General features: G+C 50.2%; 2 protein-coding genes across 5 annotated transcripts; both read left to right on the top strand.

The window, feature by feature from the left end:
* The first annotated feature begins 421 nt into the window (after window positions 1-421).
* LOC124326035 lies at window positions 422-5,540 on the top strand. The gene is made up of 11 exons (XM_046784609.1): window positions 422-609; window positions 683-976; window positions 1,038-1,372; window positions 1,446-2,162; window positions 2,244-2,563; window positions 2,628-3,301; window positions 3,373-3,925; window positions 3,993-4,777; window positions 4,843-5,012; window positions 5,092-5,217; window positions 5,344-5,540. The coding sequence occupies exons 1-11, from the start codon at window positions 555-557 to the stop codon at window positions 5,416-5,418; spliced, it is 4,104 nt and encodes a 1,367-aa protein (XP_046640565.1). The 5' UTR covers window positions 422-554; the 3' UTR covers window positions 5,419-5,540.
* Window positions 5,541-6,436: 896 nt separating this feature from the next.
* LOC124326029 (afadin-like) lies at window positions 6,437-14,896 on the top strand. Of its 4 annotated transcripts, none has more exons than XM_046784597.1 (11): window positions 6,437-7,198; window positions 7,269-7,458; window positions 7,544-7,977; window positions 8,052-8,328; window positions 9,015-9,368; window positions 9,456-9,938; window positions 10,014-10,748; window positions 10,824-11,486; window positions 11,558-13,566; window positions 13,626-13,951; window positions 14,049-14,896. In XM_046784597.1, exons 1-11 carry the CDS (start codon window positions 7,079-7,081, stop codon window positions 14,098-14,100), a joined length of 5,643 nt encoding a protein of 1,880 aa, XP_046640553.1. In that variant the 5' UTR covers window positions 6,437-7,078; the 3' UTR covers window positions 14,101-14,896. The 4 variants fall into 4 exon arrangements, with proteins under 4 accessions (XP_046640553.1, XP_046640551.1, XP_046640552.1 ...); XM_046784595.1 differs by having other exon boundaries at window positions 7,269-7,461; window positions 7,541-7,977; XM_046784596.1 differs by having other exon boundaries at window positions 6,438-7,198; window positions 7,269-7,461.
* Window positions 14,897-15,798: the final 902 nt, after the last annotated feature.

The following is a 15,798-nucleotide window of genomic DNA, read 5'->3' as shown; positions in this document are numbered from 1 at the left end:
CATGAAACCTCCAGCCATGTTTTTCAAGTCCTTTAGGAAGTGTCGGATGGATTGGCTGTAGCTGTTCTTGATTGCAATATGCTTATTTGGAGACACTAAAGGCTTGGATGTTTGGGCCGACAGTGAAGCTAAAATAGCCAGAAACAATAATAAAAAAGTAGCACTTCTAAACATTTTGTATAGCTGCTTGCTGTTGTTATTGATTTTGTTTGGGTTCGTCAGAAATCAGCTGCTCCATCGCTCGAAAACAGAAAACGTTTTTGTCAAATTTTTCCCCCAATTAAACTTGAATTAAATTCTGAAATATTTAGGATTATTATTTCTTTGTTTTATTGTTTTGTTTTGTTTTTAATTTGCTCCGCTGAAAATATTTTGAAAACGTATCGCGATCGAATTATCGTGCGATACTTTAGCAGACAAACATCTCAACGCATTTATTATTCAAAGTCCACATTCCTCAAGACGCACGTGGGTCTCTCTTACGTATATGTAGACTTAAAATCGTGTGGATTGGAATCTCTTTCTCCATGTAGCAGTACTATAAAAGATTTAGAATGGAAAAGTCAATTAGTAATTGCCCACAGTGTAGAGAACCCTATTCCAGTAGCTGTAAGTTGATTTTCTTTTCCCCCAATTTGAATATGGGGGTTGACTAACCCGATTGATTTCTTTTTCTTTTCAGTACCCAAAACAAGTCATTACATGAGATGTGGTTTGCCATTGACTTTACATTGTGGTCATGGTGTTTGCTATCACTGTATAGTTTCCAAAAGATCTCACCCAAAACGTGGCACTGTATCGTCTAATAAAGGCCCAGACTCCACCACCATCAATTGTGCAGTCTGTAAATGTGTGTCTGTTATTCCACACGAGGCTGTTCAAAATGTGCTAGCAGTCATCAACTGCTATCAGTTGGGCCTGATCCAGCTGAATGAGCTGGGGATTGATATGGCAGCGGAAAACATTGGCTTTAGAGGTAGCTTCTTGTAAACTAAATTGTGAACCCTCTCAGACTGTATTGTTGTCATGTTGTATAGATGGATCTAGAGGATTGTTTGTCCCCAGTAGCCCAGAACTGGTTTTGGAAAGACCCCAGCTACTTAATCCCACAGGAAAATGCCCCATTCACAACACCTCAATAGACTTCTGGTGCTACAACGATGAAGTTCTGTTGTGTGGGGGTTGCAGGATATCTTGCCATCTTGGCCATGATGTTGTCAGGTTGTTGGACAGGAACAAAGAGGAGCTAGAAAGTTTCTATGGGGCGGCTGAAGAAGCGGTGGAATTGGTCAGCAATATGAAGAAAACGTGCAGTTACATCAAAGGACAGTCTGAGCGCGTGAAATTAGAGTACGACCTACTCATCAAACAGGTGAAATTTTATTCCTTTGTCTATTCGTTGAGAAAATTTAAAATCTGAACCATTTGTTTGATTTTTCTTACAGTTGCGAGGCCATTTTGCCGAATTGCACACCCTTTTGGCTTCCAGGGAACAGCAGATGCAGCACGAGTTGTTCCAAAGATTCCAGGAACGAACTGGCTCCCTCAACAACGCCGAACGTCACATCCGGGAAGGCCAACTGGACTTGAGTAAGCGATTGCAGAAGGCCACCAAGGCAGTGAGCAGCGACATTCCGCCCAGTAGGTCAGCCATCGCCCGTTGGACGGAATCGATCCGCCAGTCCAATTCCTGCAAGAATCTCGTTGACGAGACGCGGGATAATGTGAACTCGGTGACTCTGTCGGCTGTATTTGAACCGGATGAGGAGTACATCCATCACCTTCGCCACGATTCGGTGGCCACTGTCAGTTCAGAGTACGAAGGCTCCTCCTATTGGAATCGCCTGCTCAGTCAGTTTGACGATTTCAAGCAGGAAAAGGATCGCCGATCGCTGGATCATTTGAGTTCAAATTCTCCTTGCGAACCGACCGAGAAGAAGAGGGCCCGGAAGCACATGAATTCGTCTCCTCTGGCTATCAATCATTACGAGAGCGGCATGCAGCTGACTGGACGTGTCGTCCACGACGAAGACAAATGTTTCTACATTCAAGTTCATAGTTCTCCTAGCCCAGACGGCAATGGAGGCCGCGAGGAGCTGAAAAAGCTTCAAACTCTTATTCAAACCTGCGAAAAGAATCCCGCGCCTCGGTTGAGCGAACTGGTAACGTCATCTAGTGGCCGAAAAATTATTATTTTACTTTTATTTTCACTCTTTCTGTTTGATTTTTTTTTTCGAAAATAGCAAGTGGGTCAGCTGGTGGCCGGCCGTTTCCACGGAAAATGGTACCGCGCCTTGATCGAGGAGATCAACTTTAATTGTGACGATCTGGCCATCTTTTTCGTCGACTATGGCAACCGTAAATTCGCGACGGTTCAAACGATTCGGCTGCTGGGCGACGGGATGTCGGATTTACCGGCTCAAGCCGTCCGCTGCTCTCAGGCGGATTCACTGACGTCCGTTTCTCACAGCGAACCGAAATTCGTCAACGTACATGTAGTTCGTGTAGATCCGGGCGGGGTTGGCCGATCGGACGGCCAAGAGTACACCCTCTGGGTCACAGTGTAAGAGCTTCTTTTGCTTCTAGACCCGCAAATCAATGGAGTTTTAATTTTCTCTTTTTTTCAGGTGTCCGTCGCCGGTCGACGAGAACATTACCAACACGATCACTCCGCCCAAGGAGCCAGTGGATCCTTTTACTGCGTATACGCCGATGAGTATCCACAAAGCGGTGCGCACTCTTCCAACCCCACCTCCGCCGGAAGCGATTGTGGCCAAGAGAAAGCGCTTCCCGGCCAAAGATTGGGTTCCCAGGACTCCACGTGCAGGACCCTCAGATCTCCCCTATGATCATCATCGCCCTGCTCCTGTTCCATCCATTCACTCCTCTGCGAAATCGGCATTCAGAGCCTCGCCAGTGCCGTCACAGTCGCCCGTCTACGTCCCGCCACCACCGGCCCTATATGAAGGACAAGAGAATCGCTTCCGGACGAAAGTAGTCGTCAGTCACTTGAATTCGACCGGAGAATTTTACATCCAGATTGACAAGGCTCAAGAGACTTACGTCAACTTGACTCGGCAGCTGGACGATCATTTCGCCAACTCGTCGCTTTTGCTGGAGCAGTTGAATCAGGCGGACATGAAGACTATCGGTTTGATCTGCGCCGCCAACGTCGACGGCCATTGGAATCGCTGCCGGATCGTGGACATTGTTGACGACAAGACGGTGACACTTTACCTGACGGATGTTGGCAAAAAGATCAAAGTCGACTGCACGCAACTCTACCGGCTGAGTCATCCCCGTGAGTAAATGTGTCCGTTTTTGTTTCCCCAGGGATTTTGGTTTGTTTATTTTTGAATTTTTTGTCAACAGGATGGATGGAAACGCCGGCACTGGCTTTGGAATGCCGTTTGTGGGGCGTCCGCCCAGCTGGCCATATGACCAAATGGTCGGGTTCTGCCACCGACAAGATGAGAAAAAAAATCAAGGAGTGCAGCGCTCTCTTCGTCCAAGTTTATTTCGTCCGGGAGGAATTAGACGACACTGGACTTTTCCAGTCTGTTCATTACGTCCGGCTCTACCATGAATACATCAAACACGGCGGCCCACTGGAATTTGACCAGACGTTGACGGGTTGCATTAACGACGAGTTGCTGGACCGGGGACTGGCCCTGAGGGATCCTATGCTGGTGACGCTGCAGCCTTCGCCCAAACGTTGGCTGCCCAGCGTGACTCTCCCGCCGGAATTGGAAAGAGCTTTGCCCATTTGGATGGATGACGACGGTCGGCTTTACTTCCATCGTCCGACGGGACCTACCAATCACGTGAGGGTCATCAACAAGCTCATCAACTGGCACTACGAAAAGTCGACGCCCACGCCGGCCGATTTGGCCCATTGGGTCAAGGATGAGCCCTGCATCGCTTTGTAAGGATCTTTTTTTCATTTTTATTGTTTTTAATGCATTCATTACTGACGCAAGTTTGACGGGCAGGGACACGGATCGGAAATTTTACCGGGCCGTCGTCTTGACGGCCGACGACGAGGCCACATCGGCCACAGTTTTGTTTGTCGACTACGGCAACTCTGGGAAGGTTTCGTACGAGAACATGAGGAAATCCCTGCTCTGCTACGAGTATCCAATCCAGGCCAGCAGGTGCCGTCTTTCGAGATACCCCGGACCGGAAACGAAGCCCACCGAAGACGAATTGGAGATGCTGCACCAGATTCTGATCGATAAGGAGATTACGGTGCGGGTTCTCGAACCGGCCACCAGCGGATCCGATCCCGTCGTCGACATTTGGTTTCCCGACGAAGGAGCGAAAGATCTCAAGGATATATTCCAGCAATTGCGCCCGGAATACAGGTACTCTGGCACTCGTTCGAAAGCTTCTGGTTCTCCGGTGGATTCGTCACCCCGCCCATGTACTCCGGCGCCGACTCTTCCGCTGAGCACCGTCGACCTGGACGACTCGATTTTCGACGCGAATTCGTCCGAGTTCTCGGACGACGTGTACCCGATTTTCAACTTTGATGTTTTTCACGAGTCGAGAGAGATGGACGTGTACCGGCCTCTGTTCATCCCCCGCCGAGTTTCGCTGCCCATCCGCATCATTTCATTCGACTTCCAGCAATGCCAGGGAGTGTTCAGTCCGGAGCGACTAAGTTTCGGCGACAGTCCGCACCAGTGGCAGGAGCAGGTGGAAGGTTACGCACGTCTCAGCTCCGAATTGCAGAGAGCCGCGCCCCTTTTCCCGGACCTGGACGTTGTCGAATCTGGTAAATAACCTCTTCTCTTCCATTAACTAAGCGTCAGATAATTGAATTATTTTTCATCAATAAAGGGAGTCCGTGCACTTGTCGCTACCCGGAAGACGGTAGGTGGCAGCGCGGCAAGGTGCTCGGCTACGATGACGATAATCTGGAATACCTGCGAATCGAGTTGGTCGACATGGGAATGACCGTCAAGTTGCGCAAGTACAAGATCAAACAATTGGCCACCGAATACCTTGGCGTAGGTTTTTTTTTATTATTTTTAAGTTGTTTTTGTGGATTTGGGTTAACCGTTTTTTATTTGGTTTATAATTTTCTAGTTGCCTCGTCATTCGGCCAAGGCCAAGATGAGCTACCCTGCGGTCCCCTCTTCGCATGCGCCCGATCTCAGTTTTATCCGCTCTCGCCATAAGAAAGGCAAACACAGCTTCGTGTCCTTTTTCAAAGTAAGTTTGAAATTCGGTTGATAGGTGGCGTTGTCGTTGTTGTCTAATCTGACTGCCAGATGGCAGCATTTACAATTTCATTTTAATCGCCAATAATGAATCCTTGATATCTTTTGAATCCGACAGGAAGTTAATGAGCCTCTTCAGATGAAATTGTTGTTCAAGGACTGCCAAGGCAAAATCATTCCAGCCATCGAGTAATCCAGCGGAAGCGGGAAATATTTTTTTTTGGCGTCAAACGAAAAAGCGGCGGGTGATATTATTTTGTGTTTCGTTTCCTAAAATTTCGTTTTTTTCTTTCTTCCAATCAAGAAAGAGAATGGCGAAAAAGAATTTTTCGCATCTAATTTTCGTTGTTGTTGTTCATCGCCCCCTTGTCCGTCCGCCTTCGTCGTATTTGCAAAATGAATAGAAAATACAGATCAAACCACAATAACAAAAAGTGTTATGGCCGCTGTGATTGGTCACTGCGGTTCAAATGATGATGAATATTCCCAACTGCCAGAAAATACCTTGACCAGCAGAGACTTTGCGGGTTTCCAGAGACATTGCAGCGATTTGATGGATGAGTTTTGGATATTTTTTATTTTGTTTTCGAAATCCCCCCCACCTTTTTCTTTTCTAGAACGAACCACCCCCCCTCGGGGCTTCTCGTTCACATATATACCTGTTTACCGGTATAACATCATCTACGTCTGGTTCTTTTTCTGGGTAATCCATTTGTTTTTTCGTTGTTGTTTTTCCCCCCGCAAGTAAATCGAAAGGGAGTCTCTAAAGCCTCTGAGCTGCTGGAGGGCTTTTGACAAGGTGAATCCATCTGTTCCATTATCGATGGACGGCACTCGAGTTGTTTGTGGCTTGAAATAACTTTGGCATTTATCAAGGAGCCGATCGATGGCTCTCGAGTTTTTATTTTCGATCCAAAGAGTAAATAAATTGTTGGAGAGGTTTTCAAGAGGGTCGGGACGACCACCAGTTATATTAATCAATTAACCGCTAGTGGAAGTTGAACTAGTTCCTCTTGTTTTAAAAGTCGCAGCAGCAACCGGCCCAGATTGAAATCGATTTGGGTTTGAAACCTGGATATTAGCCATTCACGACGACGACGTAAATGGCGAATTGAAGAAAAACCACTTCCTCGACTCCGGCCAATTTTGTCCAATCGAGTCTGAAGAGTCGACACGCTGACACACATTTGCAACAATGTTGAAATGTCGAAATGTGGCAACGCTGGCGCTGCTGTCGATGGCATCTTTTTTCTCTTGACGTCTTCCCTTCGCCTATTTCAGTGTCTGTTTGTGTGTGTGTTTGTGGGTGTGTTCCGTCCATAGTGCCTTTTGTGTGTCTTGTGTTTGTTTCAGTTTGTTTCAGTTATTTTTCCCCAATGAAATTCGTCCGATGTTGAGGCCGTAAGACAGACAACAACGAAAAACATGGCGTCGTTATGGATGAAACGCCGTTGCTATGAACTTTGTTTGACGGTTGCCACTTGCTGAGAGAGGCGGCGTTCATTGTTGTATTACACCTTATGCCTTTTTCTCCCGGATGACGCATCGTTGACAACGGGCCACCATCGAGTGCTTCATAAACGTTAGCCATCGATTCAACAATAAAAAGACAGGCAGGAAGAGAGAGAGAAAACTGCTTGAGGAAATAAAACACAGGAAGGGTTGGTCCTTCCTTCTTCACCTGCTGCCCTTACAGCGTCTCTCTGGATGTGAGAGTTCGCTGCCACCCACAAACTGCCTTTTTTTTTATTTGTGTACTTTAGCAGTCTCCTGCCAAACAAGTGCCCTTTGTCGAGTGACTAGTTTTCTCTTTAGCGATTTGCCAAAGTTTTGACCGTCCAATAGTGCCACTGATGCCTGCCATGATGGAGTTTGAAGACAGGAAGTGGCGGGACAGGGAGGCTCTCAAACACATCATCGGTCAGTGGAATGCCAACCGCCTTGACCTGTTCTCCCTCTCAGAACCCAACGAGGTGAGCATTTGCCACAGTCTTGATTCCTTGATTCCTCCCCGTTTTCTGACCAGTGTCTTTCTCTTTGCAGGAATTTGAGTTCCACGGTGTGATGCGCTTCTACTTCCAAGATGCAGGGCAGAAGATTGCCACCAAGTGCATCAGAGTTTCTTCCACAGGCTCCACGCAGGCAGTGATTGAAACTCTGATTGAGAAATTCAGACCAGACATGAAGATGCTGCACATGACGGAATACGCGCTCTACGAGATCCACCCCAACGGTGGTATTAACGACCGAAATGAATTTGCGAATAGCGTCAAGGGCGAAATGTAAATGTTTGTTTTTTTCTTTTTATTTCCAAGCAGAGGAGAGGTGCCTGGGTGTCGACGAGAAACCGTTGCTGGTCCAGCTGAATTGGCACAAGGACGACCGCGAGGGCCGTTTCCTCTTGAGACGGGCCGACGAGAAGTCGACTCTGCCTGCCCAGCAGCCACCGGAAGAATCCAGCTTCCGTCGCAAGCTCTCGAAGCGGGAGAAGCGCAACGCCAAAAAGGAGAACAAACTGCGCAAGTTGAAGAGTTCAGACAACGACGGAGGCGGCGGCCAGGATTGCGAGAATGGCGGCAAAAACGGGACGGTGGCCGAGAAGTTGTACACGGAACTGCCGGAAACGAGTTTTACTCGCTCCATCAGTAATCCGGAAGCGGTGATGCGTCGGCGGAGGCAGCAGAAACTGGAGCGCAAATTGCAGCTCTTTCGCTCAAAAGATGGCGGCCCCGACACTGGCGGGACCCTCAAAGTAAATTTTTCGACTTCCTTACTAAATGTTGTTTATTGTTGTTATTGATTGATTAATCGATTTGATCATTGCAGATCTACGGGGAGAGTTTGTGCCGTGACGTGCCTTACAAGACGCTTTTGTTGTCTGTCCGCGAGACGGCAGCCTACGTGGTGCGAGAGATGCTGGACAAGTACGCGCTCACCCGAGAGGACCCGACCAATTATTGCCTGGTCCAGGTGACGGGATCGCCACCGAATCAACAGCAGCAACAGCAGACGGGCAACAACAATAGCGAGCCACCTAGCGAGTACATTTTGGAAGACGACGAGTGTCCTCTCTCCATTCTGATGAACCACACGCCCGGCTCAGGTAACACAACTGAGAATCGGATGAAAGCACAGAGAACAGAGAGAAAATAGGAGGAGGATCCTCCTGGGAGGGGCGGCGGGATCGATCGCTTTTGGGTAGTCGTCAATTTAATTGCTTTTTTTTCGGGCGGGTTTGTGTGTTGCTTCGTTCGTGCACTCTGTGTTCGGTTGCTATGGGTGACACTCACGCAAGTCGCTAGACTAAGTATCTGCGTTCGTGTTGGACGTCCCTATTTTTGAAAAGGGCAAAGCGCGTCGCTTAGCAACGACGGCGACAAGGAAAAGAGAAACTGATGTGCAGCGAGCGGGGTGGGGGGACTGATCTCTCTCTCATGACGGGACGGCACTCAGTTGCGTCTCAGCTTCTGGCACATCCGCCTCGTCTGTCTGTCTGTGTCGATCCTATTTATTCAGTTTCCCCTTGAATTGCTCCGGAATTTCACTCGTCTCAATCGTCTTGTTGGTGGAAGAAGAAAGAAATCCCGGCAATCAAAATGATAGGCATGTGGTCGTTTTCGGCTGGTCACCGAACACGCAACAATTCTACTTGCAAACGCGAAATCCTACTAGGTTTTTTGACAAAACAAACCGACCCCAGACGTTTTATCTCTTTTGTTTCTTTGTCCTTTTTGTGTGTCCAGTTGGGTTGCCATGATGCCAATTGTTCGTTTCTTTCGTCCACAACAGGTCCGGTCATGTTTCACGTCAGGAGGCGGCCGGCCGACAGCAATTCGCAGGCTGCACGTCGTCGCAAGAAGAAACTCAGCGGAAGTGGAGGAAGCCAAGGCGGAGGAGGCAACGCCAATGCCAATTCGTGTGGCTCTGGTGGCGGATCCGTTCATCGATTGACGGGCGTAGGTGATTTGTCGTCGCCCGATCAGGATCCCGAGCAACGCACTCTGCCCTACTTGGTGGAATTGAATCCGGACGGAAGCGAAGTCAGACAGGGCAACCAGATACGACGCCATTTCGTTTCTCCCACAGTCACGGAAGTCGGATCAGAACGACCAGCACCTCCGCATCCTTCCTCGCCCATTTCCGGTGAGTTTTTATCTTATTTTGTTGCGGATTTCCATCCGCAACTTGAATTAATTGAATTAAACCAATTTTCTTCTCTGCGCACAACAGTTCCGTCGATTCAACTTTTCGGGCCCGGAATCCATCCGCGCCACTGCGTTCTCGCCCACACGGAAGGCATGGTGACGTTGACACCCTGCAGCCCTCAAGCGGAGACTTACGTCAACGGCCAGAGGCTATGCGAAACGACTTTGCTCCAGCACGGCTGCGTCATCCGCTTCGGCCGCAACGCCTATCAATTTCGCTTCATCGATCCGGCCAGCGAGTTCCGCACTCCCGCCGCCTCGACAGCACTCAATTATGAGCGCTTCACTGGGCAACCGGGCGGTGCTAATAGGGCCGTTTCCACTACACCGTCGGCCAGTAATTTGATCCCCGTCTCGGCTTCGGCTGCTGCTGCAGCCATCGTCGCTCCTCCCCCTCCGCCCGCCGGGCCCGTCGTCGTTCCTGGAACTGATCCCATCCTCCCGGCCGTCCTGGAACTGCCCGAAGACGTCGAGGATGCCTTTCTCCACTCTCTCATTCCAAATTTAGGCAAGTCCTGGGAAATTTTATGCACATATTCGTATGCAAATTATTTGATTAAATTTTTCTCTTTTCCCCCAACAGACACGAGGCAGATCGTCTTCAGACTGGCCCCAACCTATTCCCTGTATCTGATGGCTCGCTACCGAGCCTCGACTCACTTCCGGCCGGAATTGAATCCCATGGAAAGGGCCCAGCGTCTGACTCTGACGCTGAGTCGGGTCGGCGCCATGATGCAGGCCATCGTCCAGGAGCGCTACGCCGACCCGCCCTCGCTGGCCTTTTGGATGGCCAACGCCTCTGAGCTACTCCACTTTCTCAAATCGGATCGACACATTTGCGCCTTTTCGCTGGATGGACAAGATTTGCTGGCCGAGGCCGTCCAGATCGCCTTCCGCAACGCCAGCGTCTGCCTGACGGCCGAGCTGCTCCAATCGATGCCGCCCATGCTGTCGCCGCCTACGTCGCAACAGTTGGCCGAAGGGCAGCCGGAGCAGCCGGAAGAAGAAGCGGCCACCGCCCAGGTCTTGTCGGTCCTCTCGTCGACGATGGGCCTGTTGCGCCGCTGTCGGGTCAACGCCGCCCTCACCATTCAGCTCTTTTCCCAGTTGTTTCACGCCCTGAACGCGGCCCTCTTCAATCGTCTCGTCGGCCTGGATTCGCCACGTTTGCCCGCTTCCGCCTCGCATCATCTCCTGCCACCTCCGGGTGCCAATCTCTGCTCTCGCCAGTGGGGCCTGGCCCTCAGTCGACGGCTGAGACGTTTGGAGGCCTGGGCAGAGAGGCAGGGACTCGAATTGGCCGCCGACTGTCACTTGGGTAAGACATTTGCATTTTCTGAGCGAGTAACTTTTTCATTTCATCCAATTATTTTTGTTTTTCAAATTGTTGCAGCTCGAGTGATGCAGGCCGCCCATTTGCTGCAATCGCCCAAGAACACGGCCGAACAGCTGGTGGAGACGGCCAGCTCCTGTTTCAAACTCAACTCGCTGCAGTTGAGGGCCTTGCTGGAACGTTACAGGCCGTCACCGCAGGATGGAGAGCCGGCCAACGCCATTCCGCCTCAATTGATTCAACACATTGTCCGGGTGGCCGAAGGAACGGCCGACGAACTTCAACTGGCCGACGGCCGTCCCTTGCGATTGGACGAGGATTCCCAGCTGGCCGTCCCTTTCCTCCTGCCCGACGACGGGTATTCCTGCGACGTGATGCGTGGCATCCCCACTGGGTTGATGGAAGTCTTGGGGCCGCTCCAACAGGCCGGACTATGCCGTTTGACCCCCCAGCCGACGTCGTCGGGATTGTGGACTATTTACATGGGCGAAGGATCGACTCCGGTCGTCGCCCCTCAACCGCAACAGCATCCCATCCGCGCTCCGTCGGTGGCCGGCGAAGCCCAGGCGTATGCCCCCCAGCAACAACAACAACAGCAGCAGCAGCCAGAGTTGCAGCTGCTGCAGTTACGCAAGGCCAGCGATTCGATGGGCTTGAGCATCGTGGCCGCCCGTGGCACTGGTCAGCAACAACTTGGCATCTACATCAAATCTGTCGTCAAAGGTTTGTCCCCGTTTGTTTCAGTTGGAAATGGAATCGAAATGTTAAACTTGGAACTTTTATCATTTGAACAGGAGGATCGGCTGATATCGACGGACGTCTGCAGGCCGGCGATCAGTTGCTCTCGGTCGACGGCTACAGTCTGGTGGGCATCACGCAGGATCGAGCCGCCGAGATTTTGATGAGGACGAGCCACACGGTCCGTCTGGAAGTCGCCAAACAGGCGGCCATGTTCCACGGACTGGCCACTTTGCTGAGCCAACCGTCGCCAACGTCCACCGTGTCTCGCTCCACTTTGTCTCTCAACAAGATGGACCCGGTCCAGCAACAGCAACAACGTCGACCACCTCTGCCCCAGACACAACAGCAGCAGCAACAACAACAGGCGTTCCAGGAGCGACTGGTCGACTGGGATCGTCCGCCGACGTCGCATCGGATGAACTCCAACAGCAGTCCCAGTCTGGCCAACATCAACGACCCCCAGCAACAGCAGCAGGCGATGGGCCAAGGCCGTCCTCTCCAACAGATGGCGCCTCAATTGCGCAACGCCAATTCCCGGTCGGTGCCGGCCCTGCACCACAACAGTGAGCCCAACGTGGGCATGAACCAGTCGCAGGACGGAATTCACCACTTTCAGACGGAGCAGCAGCAACAACAATTCTACGCCCAGCAACAGCAGCAGCAACAACAGCGAGCCATGATGAACCAACGGGCCATGTCGGCCCAGCTCCTCTCTCAGCCGCGTTACCCCAATCCTCCGCAACAATCGACAGAACCGACCAGTCCCACCCGCTCGACCGCCCAGCAACAACTGCAACAACAACAACAGGCCACTCGCTCTCGTTCCGTCCAGAACTTGAGCGCCGAGACGCAACAACAGCAACAGACGAGAGCCTCTGCCACAACCCTGAGAGCCCGTCATCCGTCGGACGAGCGACAATACCAGAACATTGCCCTGTACCAACAACAACAGCAGCAACAACAACAACACATGCAATATCCTGGTGGTCAAGGTCCTCGGCCTCAATACGCTCAGCAACTTCCCCTTCCACCCCCTCCTCCGCAACAACAGCAGCAGCAACAACAACAACCGAGGGGCTTGTTGAGTCCAGTCAGTCGAACAGCCCCGGGAGTCGTCGTTCCGGCATCAGTGGCTCATTTACGTCACCCGTCGATGGCGCAACAGCAGCAGAGCAGCGACTCTCCTCCGCCGCCACCTCCGCCGCCCGTGTCGACCCACCCGCTGGTGGCGGCCGCCGCGGCCACGGGCCAGCAGCAACAGCAGCAGAGCCCGTGGGAGAGGGAGGAGAAGGAGCGTGAGACGGCCATGCGCCGCCAGGAGGCGGCCCGTCAGTGGATGGAGGAGCAGATCGAAGAGCTGGAATCGCTGGGCCTGGGCAACCGGACGCCCAAACAGGAAGAGCAACTCAGGGCCCTGCGACTGGAAATGGAATTCCGCAAACGGGCCATGGAGGCGGCCGAAGAAGAGGACGACGACGATGGGGAAGCCTCGGGCGATCGTCGCGGAATGCTCCGCCTCGTCCAGGAGGATCTGGAACGGGCCAGGCAGTGGCGACTGGAGAAACAGCAGCAAGTCCAGCAGCCCATGCCTCCGCCTCAACAACAACAGCCGCCGATGACGAACGGAACAAACAACAACAACACAGCGACGGTGCCGGATCAGGAGCGGATGCGCAAAATCGAAGCCTTCCAGCGGAAGCAGCGCGAACTGGAAGCGACTCAAGCGGCAGAGGAGCGGATCATCCGAGAAGCTCAGCGCCGCAAGGAGGAGGACATTCACCGACACCAGCAGATGCAACAACACCAACAACAGCAGCAGCAACAGCACTGGAGACCGACGCCTGGTGCCAACATTCCGATTCCGCCGCCCTCGGCCATGTCGGGTGGCCAGCGATTGGACGGCGTCATCCATCAGTCATCGTCGATGGAAATGGCCCAGCACGTTTCTTCTTCCACGTCGACGTCGTCCGCCACCACGTCGACGACGACCAAAAGAGTTTCCTTCTTCCAGGAGACGACCCAGTCGTCGGACAACAAAACGCCAACACGCGAAGACCCTGACGTGAGTGGAATGCCAACTGGAATTGAATTCATTTGGTGACATTTTTATTTTATTTATAGGCGTTCATCCTGGAAGCGGAGAACATGCTGGCCAACACGCCGCCCAAGACGTCCGGCAGCGGAGTCATGGGTGGCGGCGGCGGCGGCGGGGGTAGTTCCATCGACCAGCTGCTGTTGACTGGAGTGAGCACTCCGGGCGTGATAGGCTCGCAGGAAGTGTACCGCGATCCCAGGCTGAAGCGGCTGGCCGAGCAGCAGCAACAGCAAAAGACCCAACTGAAACCGGGCCCTGAGAAATTGACTTTCCAGGAGAAGATGAAAATGTTTGCCCTGGAAAGTGGCGAGCAGGCCACACCAAAGGACAAGTCCAAAATATCCAAAGCCCAGTAAGTGGCACCTTCAGCTGTAAGGATACACAACTTGGTTTTTGTCTGGTGAATCTTTTGAAATTTAATTTTTTTCTTATTCGTCTTCTTCTTGTAGGAGAGAAATTGAGCTGAAACCCAGTCCAATGAGCGAGAAGAATAGCAATTGACACCCACACAATTAAAAGTATTCTACTGATGTTACTCGGAAAGTATTGATTCCATCCACACACACAAAAGCAAACAGGTCAAACTCATTCACTTCCAGTTGTCTTATACTGATGCTGGGCTTTGATTGTGTTTTGCCTGTATTTATAATTTCATTTCCTTTTTTCGAACAACAAAATCTTTTTTCCACTATTTTTGGGTTTTCCAGTTTTCCCCCTTTATTGTTTCAAATGGCAGACTTTGCGTTCTCTATTCCTTATTTCCTTACAGTCCCTTATCGGTAGCTTTTGAAAGAATTACTTTCCCTCCTCTTTTGTGTATAATAGCAAAACAAAATGTTTCTTTTTTCCAATGTTGACTTGACGTGCTGAAAGGCAGCTACAAGTCTCAAGTTTCCTTTTCCCCGACGACCAACTTAACTATTATTCAAATGATTCAATCGGCGGCACTTTCTCTCCATCCACTTTGTGTGTCTCATTCCATGTTCCCCATTTATACTGCGAACATACCAGAAATGAACACGAGCTATTTACTTTTTTCCCCATCTTTCCCTCGTGTATTTTGCCAGAAGTTTTTCTTTCATTTTTCTCTTTCGACGACTTGACGCGAAAACTTGTAATAAAAATAAACACGAAAAGTCGTCTGCTAATCTCCCGACGCGGTCGACATATTGGCGCCGCTGAAATCAGCTACTTCTTTCCCTCCCTTAATTCCTTTGATTATTTTTCTTTACATATCTCGTCTGTAATTTGCTAGAGCGAACAAGAAAATACATTAGACAAACGTTTGGACCATTTACATTCAGACAAATTGGCTTCACTTTTATTGTGGGATATTCACCCATGTTGATGTGAGAAATATTTTTTAGTGAGGTAATTACAAAATTTAATTGATTGATCTTAGTGTATTTGACATTAATTTAATTTTTTATCTTTTTTCGACTTGGAAGGCAATGACATTCACGTGCCCAAGTTTTGGAACGGCGATTCCGCTCAATGCGGAGGAACTCTTATCAGTGACCGATGCAGAGCCATGGCTCTGACCGATGGATCCTTACGGCCGGTAGGCCGCTCTTACGCGCCCAGGGTCTTGTAAGCGTAGGCCAAGGTTGAAATATTTAGTGACAACTGACGATTACTATTCCAGCAACAAAGCTCACTTGTAAGATTTTCGATATTTGATTTTTTTTTTCTACTTCCGGTTTACTCATTTCTGTCAGTAGTTTAGTAAATATTGATCTGACGAACAAAAGAACCACATATTCGTGATTCTCGTCAAATTTGTGGGAAAGTTCATGTTCTGATTTTTACGTACGCGTACTTCCGGTTTTGAAAATTTTCCTGAACTATATAGTTCAGTAAAATTCTCGATTTTTGGCCAAATTTTGGATTTCGTTTAAATCACACGAAATCGACCCCAAATTTCACGGAGATCACGAATTTTTGGTTTATTTTGTCGGCAGCTCAATGGTTAAAGCGCTATCACTTACTTCCGGTATACTTCCGTAAAATTTGCATAAAACTAGCAAGTGAGCTTTGTTCTCTGTACTGCCCTCAAGATTTCAAGCTAAGATTAAGCAAATAAAAGTGTGCTTTTAAAGTTATACAGGTAGCTAAAGATCTGAATTGATTCGAGTTACATGGCAAATAGCCAGATACAGAAACGGATTTAAAAAGTTCGTCTGCTAAGTTAGCAAGCAC

Source organism: Daphnia pulicaria, chromosome 2, assembly GCF_021234035.1.
Source record: "Daphnia pulicaria isolate SC F1-1A chromosome 2, SC_F0-13Bv2, whole genome shotgun sequence".
Lineage (NCBI taxonomy): Eukaryota > Metazoa > Arthropoda > Branchiopoda > Diplostraca > Daphniidae > Daphnia > Daphnia pulicaria.
The sequence above is the reverse complement of the archived record's forward strand: the minus strand, read 5'-3'. Positions and strand labels throughout refer to the sequence as shown.

What these genes read in the sequence shown, in the direction of transcription:
- LOC124326035 (XM_046784609.1), top strand. Translation starts at nt 555, where the DNA reads ATGGAAAAGTCAATTAGTAATTGCCCACAGTGTAGAGAACCCTATTCC. An exon ending in AGAACCCTATTCCAGTAGCT is followed by an intron (nt 610 to 682) that starts GTAAGTTGATTT and finishes TTTTCTTTTCAG; the next exon opens with TACCCAAAACAAGTCATTAC. An exon ending in CTACCGGCTGAGTCATCCCC is followed by an intron (nt 3,302 to 3,372) that starts GTGAGTAAATGT and finishes TTTTGTCAACAG; the next exon opens with GATGGATGGAAACGCCGGCA.
- LOC124326029 (XM_046784595.1), top strand. Translation starts at nt 7,079, where the DNA reads ATGCCTGCCATGATGGAGTTTGAAGACAGGAAGTGGCGGGACAGGGAG. An exon ending in CCCTCTCAGAACCCAACGAG is followed by an intron (nt 7,199 to 7,268) that starts GTGAGCATTTGC and finishes TTCTCTTTGCAG; the next exon opens with GAATTTGAGTTCCACGGTGT. An exon ending in TCCTTCCTCGCCCATTTCCG is followed by an intron (nt 9,369 to 9,455) that starts GTGAGTTTTTAT and finishes TGCGCACAACAG; the next exon opens with TTCCGTCGATTCAACTTTTC.